This window comes from Eulemur rufifrons, chromosome 19 (genome assembly GCF_041146395.1).
Source record: "Eulemur rufifrons isolate Redbay chromosome 19, OSU_ERuf_1, whole genome shotgun sequence".
Taxonomy (NCBI): Eukaryota; Metazoa; Chordata; class Mammalia; order Primates; family Lemuridae; genus Eulemur; species Eulemur rufifrons.
Genome location: NC_091001.1, coordinates 52612994 through 52632560, shown reverse-complemented (window position 1 = coordinate 52632560; position 19567 = coordinate 52612994). Strand labels below are relative to the sequence as shown.

Sequence of the window (19567 nt, the reverse complement as noted above, 5' to 3'; positions counted from 1 at the left end):
ATCAAGACTTGCCCTCCGGGAGACAGTAGCATTGATTTTTAAGAGACCTTTGGCAGCAAATGGTCCAAGACACTGCCTTTCCTGGAGGAACAAACAAGGGTGCAGGGAAGGAAAATTAATTAGCAAAAGATCGTGTAAAAACTAGATCTACAGACTCTAAGGCCCATGTGGTATAGTTCCACCACTTGTACAATACCAGACTAGAGACAACTAGACATTGTCCTCAACCAGTTAAAACAAATAAATAAAAGGTTCATTCAGGCAAATTTTCAAGGTAGAAGTGTAATAATGTCAAATATTTATGGAGCTCATGTCCTATAAGGACGAAGTCAGAGGGTTTGCTGTGTGTGTGTGTGTGTGTGTGTGTGTGTGTGTTGAATTCATCCTCAGTTAATCAGAAGACGTTGTAATGCTTCTTCATGCAAAGTGTATAGTTAACTAAGACTTTGAGGTCAGAGGAATCATGAATGGGAAAATTCGTGGGAAAAATCACATTACTGATGTTTTTAAGGTCTGGTTTTAGAGATTCATTTTCTATGTGGCACTATAATTTGACTTGTGAGGTCAGTGGCAAAAGATAAACTCCTGACCACCATGGATGCTGGCCTAAATATGTTAAGCACCATGTTTGATTGTTTTGTGAAGTCTTTTCAACTTAGAATTCTGTCTTGTATGATCCTTAATTTCTAAATTGTAGGTATTCCTTTTGTAGAAGTGATGCCCATCTTGAGGAAGCTGTTGCTGTTGATTATTCTTTGGTGTATAAGCTACCCTGAGAAGAGACATGGGAGACAGCTGATTTCCATGACCTGGAATGCACATTGTTCCAACCCATTTAAAATAGGCTGCAGCTGTTCTGGTGTATTGACCACTAGGCTCTTATGAGCATGGTGGCCTCAAAACTTCTTCTAATGAAACATCCTCTTTCATAGCCATAGTTTACATTATTCAAAAGTTTAAATCAGACAGCATTTTCCTAGGCAACTTTGCCAGGAGTTCAGCACTTTTTTATTTTCCTTCTCTGAGGAAATGTGCAAATTGCCAATATTTTTAAAGGGGAGACAAAGCCAGAAAAGAGAAAGGTAGGAGATATGCAACTAGTTTAGGAAAAAAAAAATAATTTTGCTAAGACCTTATGCAAATTTTCTCTCAATATTCCAACAAATCCCAGCATGGATTAGGTCTTCTCTCCCTTATTGGCTAAATGTCTATATTTAATAGCTCTCATTTCCCCAAGGAGCATTTATTCAGTACTTACTATGCCAGAAATGGTGCTAAGGACAAGTAAGATATGGCCCTTGAAAGTCTATTAAGGACTGACTTCAATTTGGTTGAGGAAGTGAGTCTCATATCTTCAAATTCAATTTCCGTTCTTCTCCCCTCCTTCACCTTTTCCTTCACTCCTCATTGGTTTCAAATAGGAAAACAGGTAATACCACTCTATTCTCAACTTCAGACACACTTTCTTGATTCATCTTGGAGTTGAGACCAAGACATCAAGTGCTATTTGGAGAAACTTGAAAACATGAAGAGTACCAAAAATATTCTTTGCAAAGTAAAAATGCATTACTAATATATCTCTATGGGGGAGGGGTAGTTATTACCTATATGTTTCAACACTCCAATATATAATATGTTGACTAGATGAATCCTTTGATTAATGCATTTCAGCTACAAACAGCGCCTAGTCTGGTTTATTGAGAACAACTCAGCGTTTAGATTGTGGTTAAATATAAACAAACATGGACATCTTCTACTTCTCCAGGGTTAGACATCAAGCTGAAGAAAACCTGAGTAATTGGCTAGTCAAGACCCCTTCTAGAAAGTAGAACTAGTCAGAGCATTAGGACCCAGTGAAAGGCCCTACCATAATTCAAACTAGTTAGTGAATCTTCCCTAAATTTATACATGGAAAACATGGGTTTTCTCATCTTCAGAAGGAGTTTGTCTCTGGGGTCTGCAGTGATGAATATTCATGGAATCACAGAATTTCAGAAGTTACTTTTGAGGTAATCTGATCTAAACATCTCATTTTCACACAGATGTGGAAATTTCCTCATTTTATAAATAGGTATCAGAAAATTTCAACATCTACCAAAGGTCATCTAACTACATACTGGCAATACTGAAGTTAGAAAGTAGGACTCCTTTCTAATTCATGGTTGTTTCCACTCTACCACCAGCCTTTCCTTAGCCAAGGCCACCTTATTTTTGTCTGTAAAATGTACTCTATTGCCTAATAATCATCATGATTTAACTCCTTACTGTTTTCCTTCCTTCTCGTTTTCCTGTCTTCCCTTTGTTATTTATTCCTCTTCTCGTTCATTAATGAGAAAAGTAGAACAAATTTAGAAATTAGCTAATTTATAGAACTTTCCTAAGAATCTACCTCTTACTTGCTGCTCTCAGAGGTATAATTTAAGTGCCTTTGGGAGCTCCTCCATGCATCCACTCAGTCCCACCATGCTAACAATGGTTAAACTACTGTGTTGCATGTATTGGGAAGGGGGCCTGTGTGTGAAAAGATGTGTGTGTGATTGTAAGTGTGTAAAGCATGGGTAGGATTATACACCATTGATGAGGAGGAACTTTATTTTGAAATTACTGTCCGTTCCTCAATTGTCAGTGATTAATCTTCAGCTTTGTTTTGTTTGAGTGCTTTCATATTTGTAAAACAAGCAGATTAAAAATAAAAAAATTAAATTAAAAAAAACTTGACCTTTATAAGACCTAGTATTTTTAGCAGCGGTAGTTCAATGGTAATTAGCAAACTGAGTTTTCATTCATATCAACCAATAAGAAATATTAGTTCATGATTATTTCATGTTCTTTGTCTCCTTCCACTTACATGTATATGAGGTATCTGGCGTGATTCATGAGAGTGTGGTCATAGTCTCAGAGTTGGTGAAAGGAAAAGTAGTGTAATAGAAGCAAACTTGGGCTGGGAATCCAGACATTTGGGTTCTGGCCTTACGAAGTCACTGACAATAAAATGCATCTCTTATTGAGGACTTGTATAAATCAGGTATAGTGTATGCAGTCTCATTGACCTATGAGATTAGAATTATTCCCATTTCCATTTTACAGATGCAAAAATTGAACCTCAAAAATAATAAATTGCCTGGCATGTAACTAATAAGTAAAAGAGATGGAATTCATAGATTTTCTGGCTCTAAATCTCAGGCCAACATCTTCCCCACTGAGCAGTGCTGCCTTCTTGCTCTGGGTTCTTAGAAAAATCACTTGACTTTTCTGGGCCTTGAGTTTTTTCATTTATCAAGTGATGGGTTGTGTTCTTATCATCTGTAAGGTTCCTTATAGCTCCGGGGATTGGAGAAGGTCATTTTCCCTTTCCTCCTCTACCTCCCACCCCTTTGGCATTTACTTTTCCCATAGCCAGCTGTTAATCATTAAAAATGAAGATAGTACTCAAAGTAATGTCTGGCCATGAGAACACAATCTGAACATTTTCATTCTGACCTCTAAATCAGCCTGCACATCTTGCCTGTAAAGAAAATCAAAGGGTATTGGGGAGTTGGTGGGGGAGGAACCAGGGACTTTAATTATATTTTTAAACAATGGATTTCCATTAAAATTGTATTTTTCTACACCTCTGGAAAATTACATTGTAGATGAGATAAATGCAGCCTTGCATTTAAATTAAGGTTATCTTTAGGCTGGTAATCTCATTTGCTGTTTAGCAATTTTAATTCAAGTCAAGGCAGTGTAATTAGTGCCCTCAGCAATTGCCATTCCTCACTGCTTTGTAGCTGTATTTACTGCTGTTAAGACAAGACTACTTGGGTGGAAAGTATAAGTCAACATACTAAATTATTAAAGGTGGCATACATCAAGAGATACTCCCCGGAGCATGCTGATGCTTCAGATTAGGAGGGTTTACACCATTATGCCCAGGGAGCATTGATACCATGGACGGCCAATGTAAGATATCACCATTTTTAAATTAACTTGAGATGCTGTTCTTACAGCAACTACATAAACTATAATTCATCAATGCTTTAAAATATTTTCATTTTAAGACAAGTTTAGCAAAATTTAACTTAAAAGTTATATTTCGCATGATATAACAGATTTTTTTTTTCACACTGAAGTATACAGGTGGGTGTGGGAGGGGTAATAGATGGATGTGTTTCTCAGTGTTTGTGTATATTTATATTGTAGCTTCAAACCAGACTCAGGCAAATATCATCAAGTAGTAAAAAAAGATGAGAGAATTCATGAGTTGAGATTCTGTTTACACTCTTGACATGAGAGGCAATCTTTTACTTATTTGAGGGGAAAAAAAACCCATGTGCTCATATATATACTTATAATTAATATTAGCATTGATTATATAAATTAATAATATTAATATATTAGATACTTGTGATTGACAAATCAGGCTACATATATATCTCTGTCTTTGTGTACATACATATATATACTATTTAACTTTAGATTCCTGCTTTGAAGAGGAAGCTATATTCAGAATTCAAATTCAAACTTAATTCAGACCTATTTCATTTTGCTATTGCTTGCTAATGGCTTTAATGAAGAAAATCTATAATTTAGTTTGCTTTGTATATTTTAATTTCCTTGAAAATGGGGACTTCATCTAGTTTTCATTCCTTGCAGCAACTAGCAGACCTTTACTTAAAGACTCTTAGTAAATGTTTGTTGAACTCAATTATGTAAAGGAACAGTTGACTGACTATTCCTGACAGTAGCTTTCTAGTGTATGAATGTTCTCCTGGTTTTATAGTCCATATTGTTACTGAAAGTGCTGCACTTGTCCCTGAGGCCACATCAGAAGAACAAGGACAAGTGGTTTGAGTAGAAGGAAAGAGAAGTTTATTAATTTGCCAGCAAATGAGGTGGTTGGCAGACTCCCATCTTAAAGTACCAACGTTCTCCTCTGAGCAAGAATACAGAGCTTTTAAAGGGCAGATTTTCAGCTTCAGGCTATTACTGTTCAGCAATAGTTGATGGTTCTGATTCATCCCATTTCAGCTGAGACAATCTCATGACGTCTGTGGACAATTCCCTTGAGCCATCTCCAGTGGTACAAAGAACAAAGGACACCCCCTTGCCCTTCCTGACCCCTGGCCTGGGGCTGGGATGCAGGTTTTAATTCTCAAAAGGAGTGGGGGAGGTTTTAGAGAGACAGAGAATATTTTTACTGTTTTTCAGGCCCTTCCCCCTGTTACAATGTATTGTACTCTGTATGTCTGCTTCTTTTCTTCACTTCAATAGTTGCTTACCTATTTGAAGAAAAATGTACCACTCAGAACATTTCTAGAGAAATATTAGCATTGTAAATTTGACTTTCATGTATCAGAGAAAAAAATCAAATACCACATAGAACATATTCATGTGATATTTTGTTTTGTGAATCTCGATCTAACAAATTTGAAAGGTAAACTAAATGATTCCATTTGAGCAAGGATAGAATTTGTTTATTCTGACAAATCAAGTCAAAGTTTACAATCTTAGTTCTTCTGATTGACTCTTAATGACTTTTAGAGATAATCAAAGGTAATGATCCATCCAGGCCCATGATAGAAAACCAAAGCATCTCTTCTTAGAATCAAAACAATATAATTTAGAACAGAAGAAAATGCAAAACAGATAAGAAATAAGTTCTTTGCTTTTGAAAACAAAGAAATTAGGAAACCTGGCTGGGTGTCATGGTTCATACCTATAATCCCAGCACTCTGGGAGGCCCAGGTGGGAGGATTTCTTGACGCCAGGAGTTGGAGAACCAGCCTGAGCAAGAAGGAGGCCCCATTTCTACCAAAAAGAAAAAGAAAAATTAGCCAGGCATGGTGGCATGCGCCTGTAGTCCCAACTACTAAGGGAGGCTAAAGAAGGAGGATTGCTTGAGTCCAGGAGTTTGAGGCTGCAATGAGCTATAATGATACCACTGTACTTTAATCCAGGAAGTAGAGTGAGATTCTGTCTCAAAAAAAAAAAAAAAGTAGGAAATTAAAGTGGTTTATTTTTCCTGATATTAGTGAAGTGATATGAAAGATACTGCTCATTATTTTGCTAGCTGCTTAGAGGTAGTATTACATTGGGAACTACAGGTCACAAATCAAACACTGTAGAAGACGAGGTCCACATATTTTAATATGCAGAGCTCTCTACTAGTCTTGAGAAAGTGGATTTACATCTTTATAAAACAGTAATTTTTTTTAAAAAATTGAATATTAATAGATAAGTTATTTTTTTGCAAATTATATCTTTGAGTATGTCATTTTACCTTATCCTACATCTTTTTTGTGAAATGAATGCAATTACAAATTTTTCTAACTAGGAGACTGTTAAAAACATACACCCAGATTAAGTTAATAAAGCAAAATAATCTTCCTTTATTGCTGCCTAGGGAAAGTGGAGTCCTCTCTTTTCCTGACGTTAGGTCTCACAGCTGTCATCTGCTGGTTCAACTATTTCTAGTTTCTGAGGCTAATCCTATTCCTACTTATAGGATTTTAAATGAATTCCAAGCCATCATTTCAGAATGTTCAGCATAGGATAAACCTTGCTATTTCCTGTGAGTGTGTGCCTCTACCCAGTCACTTCCAATGACACTACCTTATCCCCAGTGACAGGAACTTGCACTTCACAGGTAAGGCCCTGTTTTAATCTCTTGGCACTATACACATTTTATAGAAAATGGATCCCTATTTTGCTTTTACCCATATCAACTCAGCTGTGGTACTATTGCCAATTTTCTGACACTTCCAATGCCTACTATCTCCTACTTTGATTTCCTTTTTTTTTAATAGCCTAATTTTGAGTTTCCTCTTGAAAATTTTTACCCCACTGCCAGAACAGCCAATGATCACTCCTTCCTGGATCAGCCACCCGCTACCACCTTGGACCAGGTCTCCAAGTGGTCACCAACTCTCTCTGAACTACTATGATAATCCCTTCCTGCTTTCTCCTTTGCCACCCACCCCAATATATCCATCTGGAAAGATAATTTTAAAAATCAAATGGCATCCTGTAGCACCTCTGTTAAAAACCACTCCAGTGGCTTCTCAATGCATTTGGCAGTACTTTAACATGATTCTTCAAGGCCCTATGTAATTTTGCTCATGGCTAATCTTCCCAGGCCATTGCCTCTCTTATTCACTGACTACGTTCAATCCTCACACCCCCTGACCTTTTTCTTGCTGTATATCCTGTGCACACACTATTTCCCGTCTCTGATGTTCTCTCCCTTCTAAGCTCTTAACGATAATACCTACTCATCTTTCAGGTCTCTGTGAATATATTATTTATTTGGTACACCCTGTTATTTTCCCTCTGAGAGCTCTATTTGGAGCACTTATCACAATCTGCAATTAATTACTTATGTGTCATGCTTAATGGCTGCTCAGATCATAGGATCTGTGCAGGCAGGGCCTTTGCCCACTTTGCTCACCACTGGATACCCCAATCTTAGCAAATTGCCTCACCTGTCGAGTAGATTAGTTTGTGGACTTCATATTTAAATGACTAAATGAGCAGATTGTCTGCTTGGATCATAATGTATTCCTTCTTTCTCTACTCTCCTTATAATAATTATTTTTTGCAGTCAAATCTTATGTACCAAAAAATCAGAATGCATTACCTTGAATCTTCACAGTCCTAATATAAGGCAGATGTTATTATTACCATCTTACAATACAAGGAAGAAACTATAAACCTACAGTGATTTGTTTTCAATTGTAAGACTAGCCATGATGAAGCCCAAAATCTACTCTGAGTCATTTGACTCCAAAGTCTGTGCTCTCCCTACCACAGTTGCTACCCCTCAGAAAATTCATCTTCTACTGCCTAAACTTTTCCATCCTTCAACAGCTGTCTGTTGAGCCATCACCAAGTACCAGCCTGACCCCATTCTGGATCCAGTTTGCCCCACCTTTCACTACGACATGGAATTACCTTATTGTAAACAAAGTCTTAGTAACTGACTCAAGCTAGTGTGCCTCCTTGCTTTTTGTAGTCTAGGGATGTGCCAGCATTTTTAGTTAGGCAGAGTTCAGGCCTCCCCTGTTAGTATGATAGCTATTAATACTACCTAAATTATTTGGCATAAGGCCTGAGAGAAAATAAGTTCCCAACTTATATAATATGAATGGACTCATGGTCATCCGAGCCCTGCATGCATCCAACCTGGTGAACATTTATGGCTGTGGCAATAGTCACTCTAAAATACTGACAGGTTTCACAAGATGAAAAAACATTTAGAAAAGAGTGGATACTTTATGACACACAGTTTGGGGCTTCTAATAATAATTCCTCTGTCCTTCTATCATTACTCATGCACATGGAGGAAACCAGGTTAAAACAGCAAACTTTATAAGAGAAAGAGCTGGTGGAGAGTCCATGATAGAGTCAGCATTATTAAAATTCAAGTATGGTACCAGAGCATCCAAGACGCCCCAGGAAGTGAGCTCGCCAGTTACATCATGGCCATCTTCTGCTCATATCCTTATTGGAGGTCTTTGCTTTTTCAGATTTATTGGAACATGGGACTTCAGAAAGGGAATTGCTTTCAAACTGATTAAACTCTGGACAATAATGTTCATGAGAAGGTGAAAGAAATTAGGATCAATGTGGCTAAATCAGTGAAATGAGTGAAAGCTGAGCTCTCATAAAATACAAAGCATTATTTTTCAGGGGTTGTGTCTTTGTTGGGTAGATCTAACCTATGCTTAATAAACTATAATATTCACCTCTCTTCAGTTTGTGAGATTGCCAGTTACTCTGATTTTTTTAACATTGTGCTTTTCAATTTTCAGTGTGTGAGACTGTTTTTAACCAATCAAATTAAAATCAAATTTGAAAGTGAAATGCCATAAGACAGAGCAGTATATTATCTCCTGAAGTTGAAATATGAAACACCTTTCAGTGCCAAATTTACTAATTTTATGACCCTATCCCAAAGTGCTTGGAAGAGGATTTATGTTGACTGTATCCATGAGGCTTATTGCCTGTGATGTCATTGCTCATTATTGTGTGTACTGATTTATTTCTTATATGTCCAACATCAGTTTTGTTTTGTTTTGTTTTGTTGACTTTAATGGGTAGATCTGTCCTTTAGAACTCTAATACATAGTTCACAGAAACAGCGCTAAACTATTTAATTTGGAAAAGGCAAATCGCTGCTGTGTTTTTTCAACTGTCTGCTCTTTACTGACTACTTGAAGAGATGATCCTTGAAATCAAAGAGAGTTAAGACTAAGGGAGTTTTAAGGGGCTTCATGATTATCTGTGCCATGACATATCCTTGTTAATAGGACAATGTAACCACCATCTCTGTCTTGAATATTCAGCCAAAAGAAATGCAAACATTCCTGAGAACAGTAACCTGTTAATAGGTCTGCAGTCATAAACAGTTTGTACAGATTAATGTAGCAGCTCATGGGAAGTGAGAGCCAGAATGAGGGAATGGGAAGTTCATTTTAAAGGAGAAAGGCAAAGGAAAATATTTAAAGAATGCCAGGGAGCTTAAACCACCTCTCTGGTCAGTCTTAGGTAGCATGGCTAGTTCTGCAGAATCTCAGGATGGATCTTTGTCTAGCCTTGGCCCTTCCTGAAACAATGTGCTGATCAGGAGAGTAAAGAGAGGTTAAATGTGATTAGATATGGCCTCCCTAGACAGGTATATTATGAGAGGGCTATTAGCTTCTGACCTACTTAGAAAAAGTATAACCAAACTGAGACCAGGGAGTATGTGAGTTCTGAGCACTTCCTGTTCCCTCTTTCTGGAAGCAGAGGGCAGGAGTTTCCTCCAGGAGCTCACCTGACCTCTTTCCCAGGCACCTATAGAATTAAGCCTTAGAGTTTTCTTGGCTAAAACCAGAAAGCTCATCCGCTTAGATGCCTGAAGACATGTTGAATGTTTTAAGCAACTTGACAGCCTAATTGATAGCAATTTGCTATCCCTGGCTACCAACTGTGTTGGAGAGTATGAATGTTCAAGAAGAAAATTTAATCAGTACCACTTTTATATTTTGAGCTTTGAGACAAGAAAGAAAGGGAATTAACATTTATTGAGTAATTTGCCTTGTGCCAGACAGTGTGTCAATATATGTAACGTCTCACAAGCTTACTTTGTTATTTCCTTTCTACAGATGAGAAACAGACTCTGAGTTGGTATGTGATGACTAGCTGAAGTTTAGACAGCTCAGAAGGGATGAAGCTAGAATGCAAATCCAAGCTGCTCAATTTCTAAATCTGTGGCCCTTCCCATTATCATTATGCTGCACTGCATAATTGGTATCTATGGTTCATAGAAAACCGTCACTCATTTTACTTTGTATGAGAATAGTATGTATGTGTGCACACGTGTGTAAACCTATGCATGGACGTACTGAAGTGAGTGGTTGTTTTTACCAACATGATAGCCTTGGCTCCTTTTTGCATATTTCCAGTGTCCTCTGGGATGGGAGCCATTATACCTGAGGAAACAAAACAGATTATACAATCCTCCCTAAGTATTTATGGGCATTGGTTCCAGGGCCCCTGTGGATACCAACATCAGGGGATGCTCAAGTCCCTGATATAAAATGGCAAAATATTTGCCTATATCCTACACACATCCTCCCATATACTTTAAATCATTGCTAGATTACTTATAATACCTAATACAATGTAAATGCTATGCAAATAGTTGTTGTACTATTTGTATTACTTTTTAATGTATTGTTATATTTTATTTTATTTGAAAATTTGCAATCTTTGGTTGGTTGGGTCTGTGGATTGGAACCCACAGACACAGAGGGATGACTGTATTCCCAAAGAAGAAAAAGAAGAGAGGCATTTCGTCTCAAACATGAGCTTATTAGCCTTTGCATTTAAGAGTATTAGGACATGTTTCACCAGATCCACAAGATTTCTTTTTCTAACCATGGAAAAGTGTTCAGCAAACATGCCAAGTTCCTTAATATCTCAATATGCAGGACTGATCTTGTGGTTAATGATATTCATTCTCTTCCTCAGCTTTTTCATAGGAGATGTTTTTGCCGAGTCGTCGTTATTTTTCTAATTGTCCAATTCTCTTTTCTCTGTTAAACACTAATTAAAGAATGAGCCCAGGACTGCCACCTTTTTGGAGACAACATTAATCTCTTGCCCTCTCTACGTTTTAATGGGCCTAATTTATCCCTATTATCTACTCCCTTCACCACCCCAACTAAGTGAGGAAAACATTCTTATCCCTTTCACCCTTCTCATCAGTCTAGTGCTTTTTTGCATTTTATTTTCTCTACTAACTCCGACTGCCGCTGCATAGCCTTGTTTATGTTTGCTTTTCATTATCAGCAGGATATGATATAGCAGTCTTCTCTCTTTCTTCCTTTCTTGATCTGCTCCAGATTGCTTTCTTCTCCCTATCCTAATCCTCTGCATGCCTGTGATCAGTTGATGGATTAATTAATCACCCAGACATAATTCAGCACCTACCATGGAATAGGCCCCAGGACACTGAGGCATCAGTTCTGGTCTCTAGGAACCAGCAGTCTGAAAGGGGAAGGCCCATGGATAAACAGACTATTATAATAAAATCTACAGGCAAATATCCAGATTAGAAGAAGAGGTAGAAACACAGAGGAGGAGCTCCTACTCCAGCCTAGGTGGCAGGGAAGGCTTCCTGAATTTACCATCATGTGGAATGATTGGCCATCTGATAGGTAGAAAAGTGGGTTGCATCCTAGGTTTCATTTGCATTAATAGCAAACTTGATAATCGATGATATTGACTTCCCTTTCATCTCTTTTCTACAACTCGGTAATATGTCCATTAAGAAAATATTAAAAGGTACTTTGAAATGTTCATTTTCAAAACAGTGTATTAATTAAAATAGAGCAAAGCCCAACTAATTAACCCAGCCATAAACTCTGGAGCAAAGAACTTGGCTTCCAAGAGACTGAGAAAAAGAGCTGCCTATAAGCCCTGAACTGATTATGTTGGTTTTTAAAGGCTTCTTAAAGGCTCTCTTTAAAGCAAATCACACTCAATTCTGATATTCCTGGCTTTCTGACATGCTGGATGATTAGAAATAAGCAAACTTAAAAGGTTGAGAGTTCTTTGAAGGAATATATCTTTCACCCCAGGGAAAATGTGACCCCAACACCTAAATAATGGGGAAAAAATTATACACTGAAACTATAAAACAAATTAACACATAACCTCTTTGAAAACAAACACACTCAGGGAATAAAAATAGCAGTAGACACATAGCTCTCTCAGTAACTCCCACTGTTGTCCCTGCATGCTGAAGAGCAAAATAATTGGTGTTAACAGTGATGGGCCAGACCCAACAGAAAAGGTTTATTAAGATTAAAGGAACTTCAGTTCAGAAGGTAAGGAAGTTGAATAATTTATGGTGGAAAAATTTCCACAAAAACTGATTTAAATGAAACATCATTTTCTTCTTAGGAGGAATAAATTTCACTCAGCAAATGACACACATGTTTAACACCATATACACCTGAGGTTGATACTTGATGCTCGTGAGTTACTTTTTTTTTTTTTCGTGTTGACTTACTGTCTCTCTAATAGTTTTCCAGAAAGGCAAACATTCACTAGCTAGACCCTTCTGGATTTCTGAAGGCACTTCTCAAATAGAAGGTGGCTCTGATTGTTTCAAAAGGGAAAATAGTTTCTTATGTCAGCAGTATTTTCTTACCACTAGAGTTTTTTTTGTAATCTAAAAAAAGAAAAATGCTTGTTTAAAAATCCAAAGTTCTGACATCTTGAATGTGAATAATAGGCATTAGAAGTTTTTAAATTGATTCACGACAATGCAATTAAAACATATTTATAAAGTACTTTATACGGATCATCAAGTGGCTTTAGATATAGCCTTTCATGTTACAATGAATTATATTTTGTTCATTTTTCTTGTCATGGTAATCCATTGTAAGTGTTTCCTTTTCACAATTAGCATAATAATCTGACTCACAATTGCCTTTTTCCATAATTATCATCATACTCGTCTTAATCATGCTGAAATCCATTATTTTTGTGCTCACAGCATTACAGAATGTAGACCTGAAGATTTCCGACCATGTCATTACCGATGAAGATGTGGATTCTTTAGAATAGAATGTGTATTTTTAGGAAGTTATTGTGTCCCCCACCCTGATCTAAGCATCATTGTTGTGTGGACCCCAAGGAATCCTTGATTTCATGCGTAACCTTACTGGGGAGAGAGATTCACACACACTGGGATTTAGGACAATTTGAAGTTTATACAGTATTATGAGCTAAAAAGAATATGTGACTATTTAATATATAGGGAAGATCCTTGTATTTGTAAAGTTCTATCACATCACATTCAATGTTCTGTAATAAAATATGACCAGTTTTTTTCAAGTGTTTGATAAGCATCCACGAAGAGCACACGTGTATGGTTTTGCATGGTGAGAAGAGAAAAGAGGTCTCTGTTTATGACAAGGGGCGAGGAGAAGCAAGCACCTTCTGTGTTCATGTTCCATCATCTGAGTTACCTGTGTCTTGTACTCAGTCTAATTCCAGTTGTCCCTCTCTCCCCCACATCTGTCATCCTGGGTTGGTATTCTGAATGCTCTTAAAAGTCTACTACATTTATTTAATATGCTTTCTGCCTGAAAACTTTAGAATTTATAGGCCATTTTTTTATTAATCACTCACAATTGGGGCACGATAGATTACCTTTAAATGCAGGATTTATTCTTTCTCTGCCTTCTAGTGTAGACGCTGGCCTGGGGAAAGGCTGAGGCTTCCTTGTTAACTGTATTCCTAGCCCCAAATTGATAAGCAATCAGAAGAAGCAGTGTCAGTATCTGGAGGCTCTTGTGTTCTAGGCTGGGGATCTCAAGATCTCATTCTTGCTCCATCAGATATATTTCTGGCTTGGTGACGTTGCCAAGCCACTTAAAGTTTCTGAGGCTCTGTTTTGCCACTTATGTAAAGGATTTTTTTTTTCTTTTTCTTTTTCTTTCTTTCTTTTTTTTTTTTTTTTTTGCACAGGGCTATTCCTGAAATGGCCATGGAAGATGAATGGGGAATATTTTATATATTTTTTAAATACACTAAAATGAGTTTTATTATTCATTCTTTCATTGAACAAAGATTAAGTAGAGGCTTATTGCATGTTATGTCTGTGGGAAGGGTGAGAGGTGCACTGGGGAGGATTCCAGAGAGAAAATGGAGAGAGCAGTATCAGTATCAAGATGAGCAGGGCCCTTGGCCTCCTTGCTAAGAAATTTGAATTTATGCTGAAGGCAATAGGGAGATCAGACTTTATGTGCTTTATAAATCCAGCTGAAACAGTTAGAGGATGGAGTAGAAAGAGGTGAAATGGAGGAAGGGAGATGAGGGAGGAAACTTAGCAATAATCCAATGAAGACATAGTGAGTATTAGTTCTAGAGCTTTGGAATTAGAGATGAGGAAGTGTGGAGATGGATGAGGAATAACTAAGGAGTCTCAACATGACTTAGAAACTAATTGATATGGGAGGTGAGGAAGCCATGAGGAGATGCTAAGTTCAGTCTGGGACAAGCTGAGTTTGAGGGCACACTGGCAGAGTGAACAGTTTTATGTAAGCGTTTGGAATGTGGAAGAGGGTTTAGGGATAGAGCTATGGATCTGGAATGCAGCAGCACACCATCCATAAATAAGGCTGGTCGGGCCACTGAATTGATGAGATTGCCCAAGGAGAGAAAGGAAGGGAGCAGAGACTAGAACTCTGGGGAGCAGCAGAACTTAGGGGAGCAACTAAGAAAGGGAGCCTAAAGAGGAAACTGAGAAAGAAAAGTCAGACAGCTGAGAGAAGAACAAGAAGGGCGGAGTCTTAGGAAAAAAGAAATCGTCAGCAATAACACATGAAGAGAGATCAGATAAAATAAGAACGGAAATCATCCAGTGGTTTGTGGATCTGGATAAGTAGCTGAGGGAGAAGTCAGATGTGTTTTCAGCAAATGTCTATTGCTTAAGCAAGACTCATCCCTGTGCCAGGGTAATCTGCCAAACTTTCTGAATTGGCTTTACTTACAGAAGGATTGTAACTACAAACACACACAAGTCAACCAATCCACTCCTTTCTCTGCCCAAATCCTTATGACTTCTATTCAAATGTGCTTTGATTATTATTTTTTTTTGAAATAGGAGTGTTGAAAATTGACCTAATAATCAATTTGGTCATGCACAACTGTTAAATATAGAAACTTGGATATATAGATGGATGGATGGATACATAGATAAATAGGAGCTACCAAAATGTTTGAGTTGGGAGAGCTTTAGCTATTCCCCCACTATACTGCTAACAATTATAATGAAAGCAATTCTCCGAATAAATGTACTGATGGATTCTCAACTTCCTCTCCTAGTAGGTGCTATGAGCAACACTTTGTATAAAAGGATCACTTGAAGTAAACCTGACTATCTTTGAGAGGCAGGACTGTGACCATATAGAAGTGATCAGGCTAGCAGAAATTCAGCATCCTAGTTTCCAGGCACGGAAGCATCTCGGGATGAAACCTCAGGTGCCATACTTAAGGATCCAGGCCTTATAGCAATACATTTTATTGTTCATACAACTATAGGCAACATCCCTAAAATATTTTAGCCAAATAACAATGTTGAATATTAATATTTCACCCATGAATCATCTATCATGTTAATTAACAAGCCACCAATTTCATCAATTAAAGATGAATATTTTCTAATATTTATTATGCAAAGCCCATGGTGTTAATTGAAATACGGTTAGGAACACTTGCAGTGGTCACCTCTGGTGTGTGGCCTTTTTTTGGGAATGCTTGTGATCCTGCCTGAGTGGGTGAATTCCTGATTAAAGCAATAGACTTCCCATTCAATAGGGCTTAAACTAAAGAACACACACAATAACTCATTCTCTCCTGATGGGAATTTTAAAGTAAGTGAAAAGGATCATAGTAAGGAAGAAGAAAGCCTGGGACATCATTATGAAACACCAATAACATCTGCAATGAATGAAACTGTCATTTGGAAACAATATCTGGTTAACTAAAAACTGGCCTTTTAGAGTATTTTTTATTCTGCCACAAATTTTTAGAATCATCTGCATAGCCAATATTCAGATCTCATTCTGAACATTTTTGTCAGAATCCACTCATGACAATATAAAAGTGTGATTGTCAAGTTGCCTAAGTATATTATCAAAATATTTCATGTCCATGGTTGTACAAAGAGAATGCTCTGGTGTTCTATTGTCCTTGCAAATTATTTCAATTGGTTAGTTTCCTCAGCTACCAACCTGAGTAAAGCTATACATGGTTAGGGAAAACACTGAAAACCAGAATGCTAGCATAGACATTTAATAGCTACTGTTTTTCTGATTACAAAAATATTGGTGTATATATTACATAAAATTCAAACAGAAAAAATGTAATCTAGAAAATGAATATCCCCAGTAATCTTGTCTCTAAAGATAACTGCTGTTAACTACCTAGTGTGGTTTATGGAAGAACTTTTCCTCTGCAAGAATAAACATGTGTAAATACATATTTTTAATAGGATTCTAACCATATATGTTGTTTTACATTTTTAAGTAATTCATCCTGAAAACATCTTCTCATCAGTATGTAGAGATAGTTTTAAAAATAACTATAGAGTTTTCCAGTTCTAATGTTAAATTAAAGCCATCCTTTGTAGTACTGATCTGAACACATTCTTCACAGCAGGCAGAACAACTTAAATAATAAGGAAAATAACAATGATAATGCAATGAATTGACTGTTGGTATTCCCCTATAATTTATATTTTGAAACCCTAATCTTAATGTGACGGTATTTGGAGGTGGGCCCTCTGGGAGTGCAGTTGGCCCTCGAACAACTAGCGGGATGAGGGCACCAACCTCCACGCCCAGTTGAAAATCCACATATAAATTTTGACCCCCCAAAAACTTAACTACTAATAGCCTACTGTAGATTACAAATCTTACCAATAACATAAACAGTCAATTAACATGTATTTGGTAAGTCATATGTATTATATACTATATTCTTATAATAAAATGAGCTAGAGAAAAGACAATGTTATTAAGAAAATCATAACAAAAATATATTTACTGTTCATTAAGTGGAATTGGATCATCATAAAGCTCTTCATCCTCATTGTCTTTATGTTGAGAAGGCTGAAGAGGAGGAAGAAGAGGAGGGATTGGTCTTGGTGTCTCAGAGGTGGCAGAGGCAGAAGAAAATTCACATGTATTTTCCTCTGGACCCACAAAGTTCAAACCCATGTTGTTCAAGGGATAACTGTAATTAAGTAATTAAGTCATGAAGGGGGAACCTCCCCCTCATTAATTGATGAGTGCCCTTATAAGGAGAAACCATAGAGCTAGCTAGCTCTCTTTCTACCAAGTGAGGATACAAGAACTTGACAGTCTGCGACCCAGAAAGAAGCCCTCAACACCCTGATCTTGGACTTCAGCCTCTGGAACTGTAAGATATAAATTTCTGTTGTTTATAGGCTACCCAGTCTATGGTACTTTCTTATAGTAGCCTTAACTAAGACTAATAATAATAAGGAAAACCTTCACAGACATTACAGAGGAAACATTTTGGGAGGCCTGGCTTAGTCTGAGCTATTTCCATTTCTTAGTGGCTCTACAAAATGATAATGACCCACATAAACAGTTTATATGTGGCTTTTGAAGCAAACCAGAAGGGCTGGTTGGAATATATTTTACTATGCAGGCAAAGCTTAGATTACCACCCTCAGGTACCGACTTATATGTTGGTCTCTAAATCTGTAACTTCATCCTCATCCTCAGGAACCCAGTGCCTTAGGGATCAGAGACACTTAGATTGAGTACCAGCTCTGCTACTCAACAGCTACATAACTCTGTGAAAATTATTTAACCTCCCTAAGCCTCAGTTTTGTCACCTGTAAAATGGACATAACACCTGCCTCACAGAGGATTAAATGAAATACTGAAAATGAAAGATCTTGCCCAGTACCTAACCTGTTCAGGAGCAATGAAAGCCAGTGCCTTTCAAGAGATGGTACTTCCTTATTTCCCAAATCCAAACCTACTCTGAGCAAGAGATAAGTGATTATTGTTGTAGAAACTATACTAGACCTTGCTGAGTACAAATTTTACATTCTTCCTATTAAACTTATGATTTCCATTTTATAAAAACCATGGAATGCTTTTGTTGTGGATGATTATTTGTTTTCCCCAAAATGAAATGCAGGACCCAGGCTAGGGGCAGAGAACAGCAGAGCAGCTGTGGTTGAAATGGGAACAGGGGTAGGGGCTGACGCACTGAGTCTCCTCTGCAGAGCACAGCACTCCCAGGACACAGTTTGAAAAGCTCTGCACGGGCCATCATGCTTCTGGCAGGAATGACTGCAAAAGGATCTCATTTATTAATGAGGCCATATAATAGGTTAATAACCCATTAAGACATACCCTCTCAAAGTGTCTGTATTTGCCCTGTTAACTCAGAATAAAATGTTTCTAAATAGGAATATCCCAGCATAACACCAATCAGTTGGAGGTTATTTCTCTTTTCTAACCAAAGGATGAGTTGAAAGGATAGGGAGGTTGAGGCATTAAGTACTTCTTGATATCTCTCTTTTCACCAACTGTGGAAAACCTTCTCTCCTGCCTACCAAGCAGGTGGTCTCTACTCCTAGAGAAATAAACCACTTTAGCCTTTGAAAGGAGAAAAGAAAAGCAAAGAAAAGCAAAGAAAAGGACTGAAGGTTTCTGTCTGTGCCCCATCTGGGGGAAGAGGCTAGGGAGGCAGAGATGTTTGCTCCATCAACACGGTGACACACAGCACCTGAGGTGGGTGGGCCTTCAGGACATCCTGGGTTCATTGAGAGCAGGTTGGGGATGGATGAGAAGACCAGACAACCTATACGTAAAGGGATTGCCCTGAGGCAGACTTCCAATTATGGACCAATTTCTTAAAAGGTGAGCAATAGAAAGTCAGTACAATAAGGTAGTTGAGAGTAAGAACTCTGCAAACAGAGAAGCTTGGAATTCAGCTCTAATATGATTAGCTCTGTGACCTTGAGCATATTCCTTACTCTCTATTAGGCTCAGTTCTCTAGACTGTAAAATGAGAATAGTTATAGTATTTACTCACAGGGTTGTTGTAAGATTTAAAAGACATACTGCATGTAAAGCTGTTAGCCAGTGCCTGATTGTAAGGACTCAATAAATACAGCTATTAGTATTCATGTTGGCTTCCTTATGCATTCAACTTTCTCTCCTTTTGACCAAGTGAAAATGTATTTAAGAGTACTTTGTGTCATTGAATTGATACTACAATTTCTTTAATGCTTGGAATCATCTGAGGTATAGGATAATACCTACTAGGAGAAATATTTAATTGTATCATCTAGTAATGGTGATTACATGCATTAAAACCTCAAATTAATGTTATGTAGAATCATATGCTACAACCAGGAATATAAGCACCCATGTATTAAAACTGAGATTACTTGGCTATGATGGTAATTAATAGTGGAGATGGGGAAATCCATTTTCAGGTGATAAGAAAAAACAAAACAGAATTGAACAGTGACAAG

The 19567-nt window shown here is 37.5% G+C and overlaps 1 protein-coding gene across 5 annotated transcripts in view; it reads left to right on the top strand.

Moving 5' to 3' along the window:
* The window catches only part of CTNNA2 (catenin alpha 2), a 1068594-nt gene that overhangs the window by 620185 nt on the left and 428842 nt on the right, over positions 1-19567 (top strand). Inside the window, exon 8 of one of the 5 annotated variants that reach the window (XM_069493841.1) lies at positions 17969-17978. The exons of the other annotated variants lie outside the window; for them this stretch is intronic. Within the exon in view, the coding sequence (XP_069349942.1) occupies positions 17969-17978 (10 nt within the window). The remainder of the gene's footprint in view (positions 1-17968; positions 17979-19567) is intronic. 5 annotated transcript variants of the gene reach the window in all.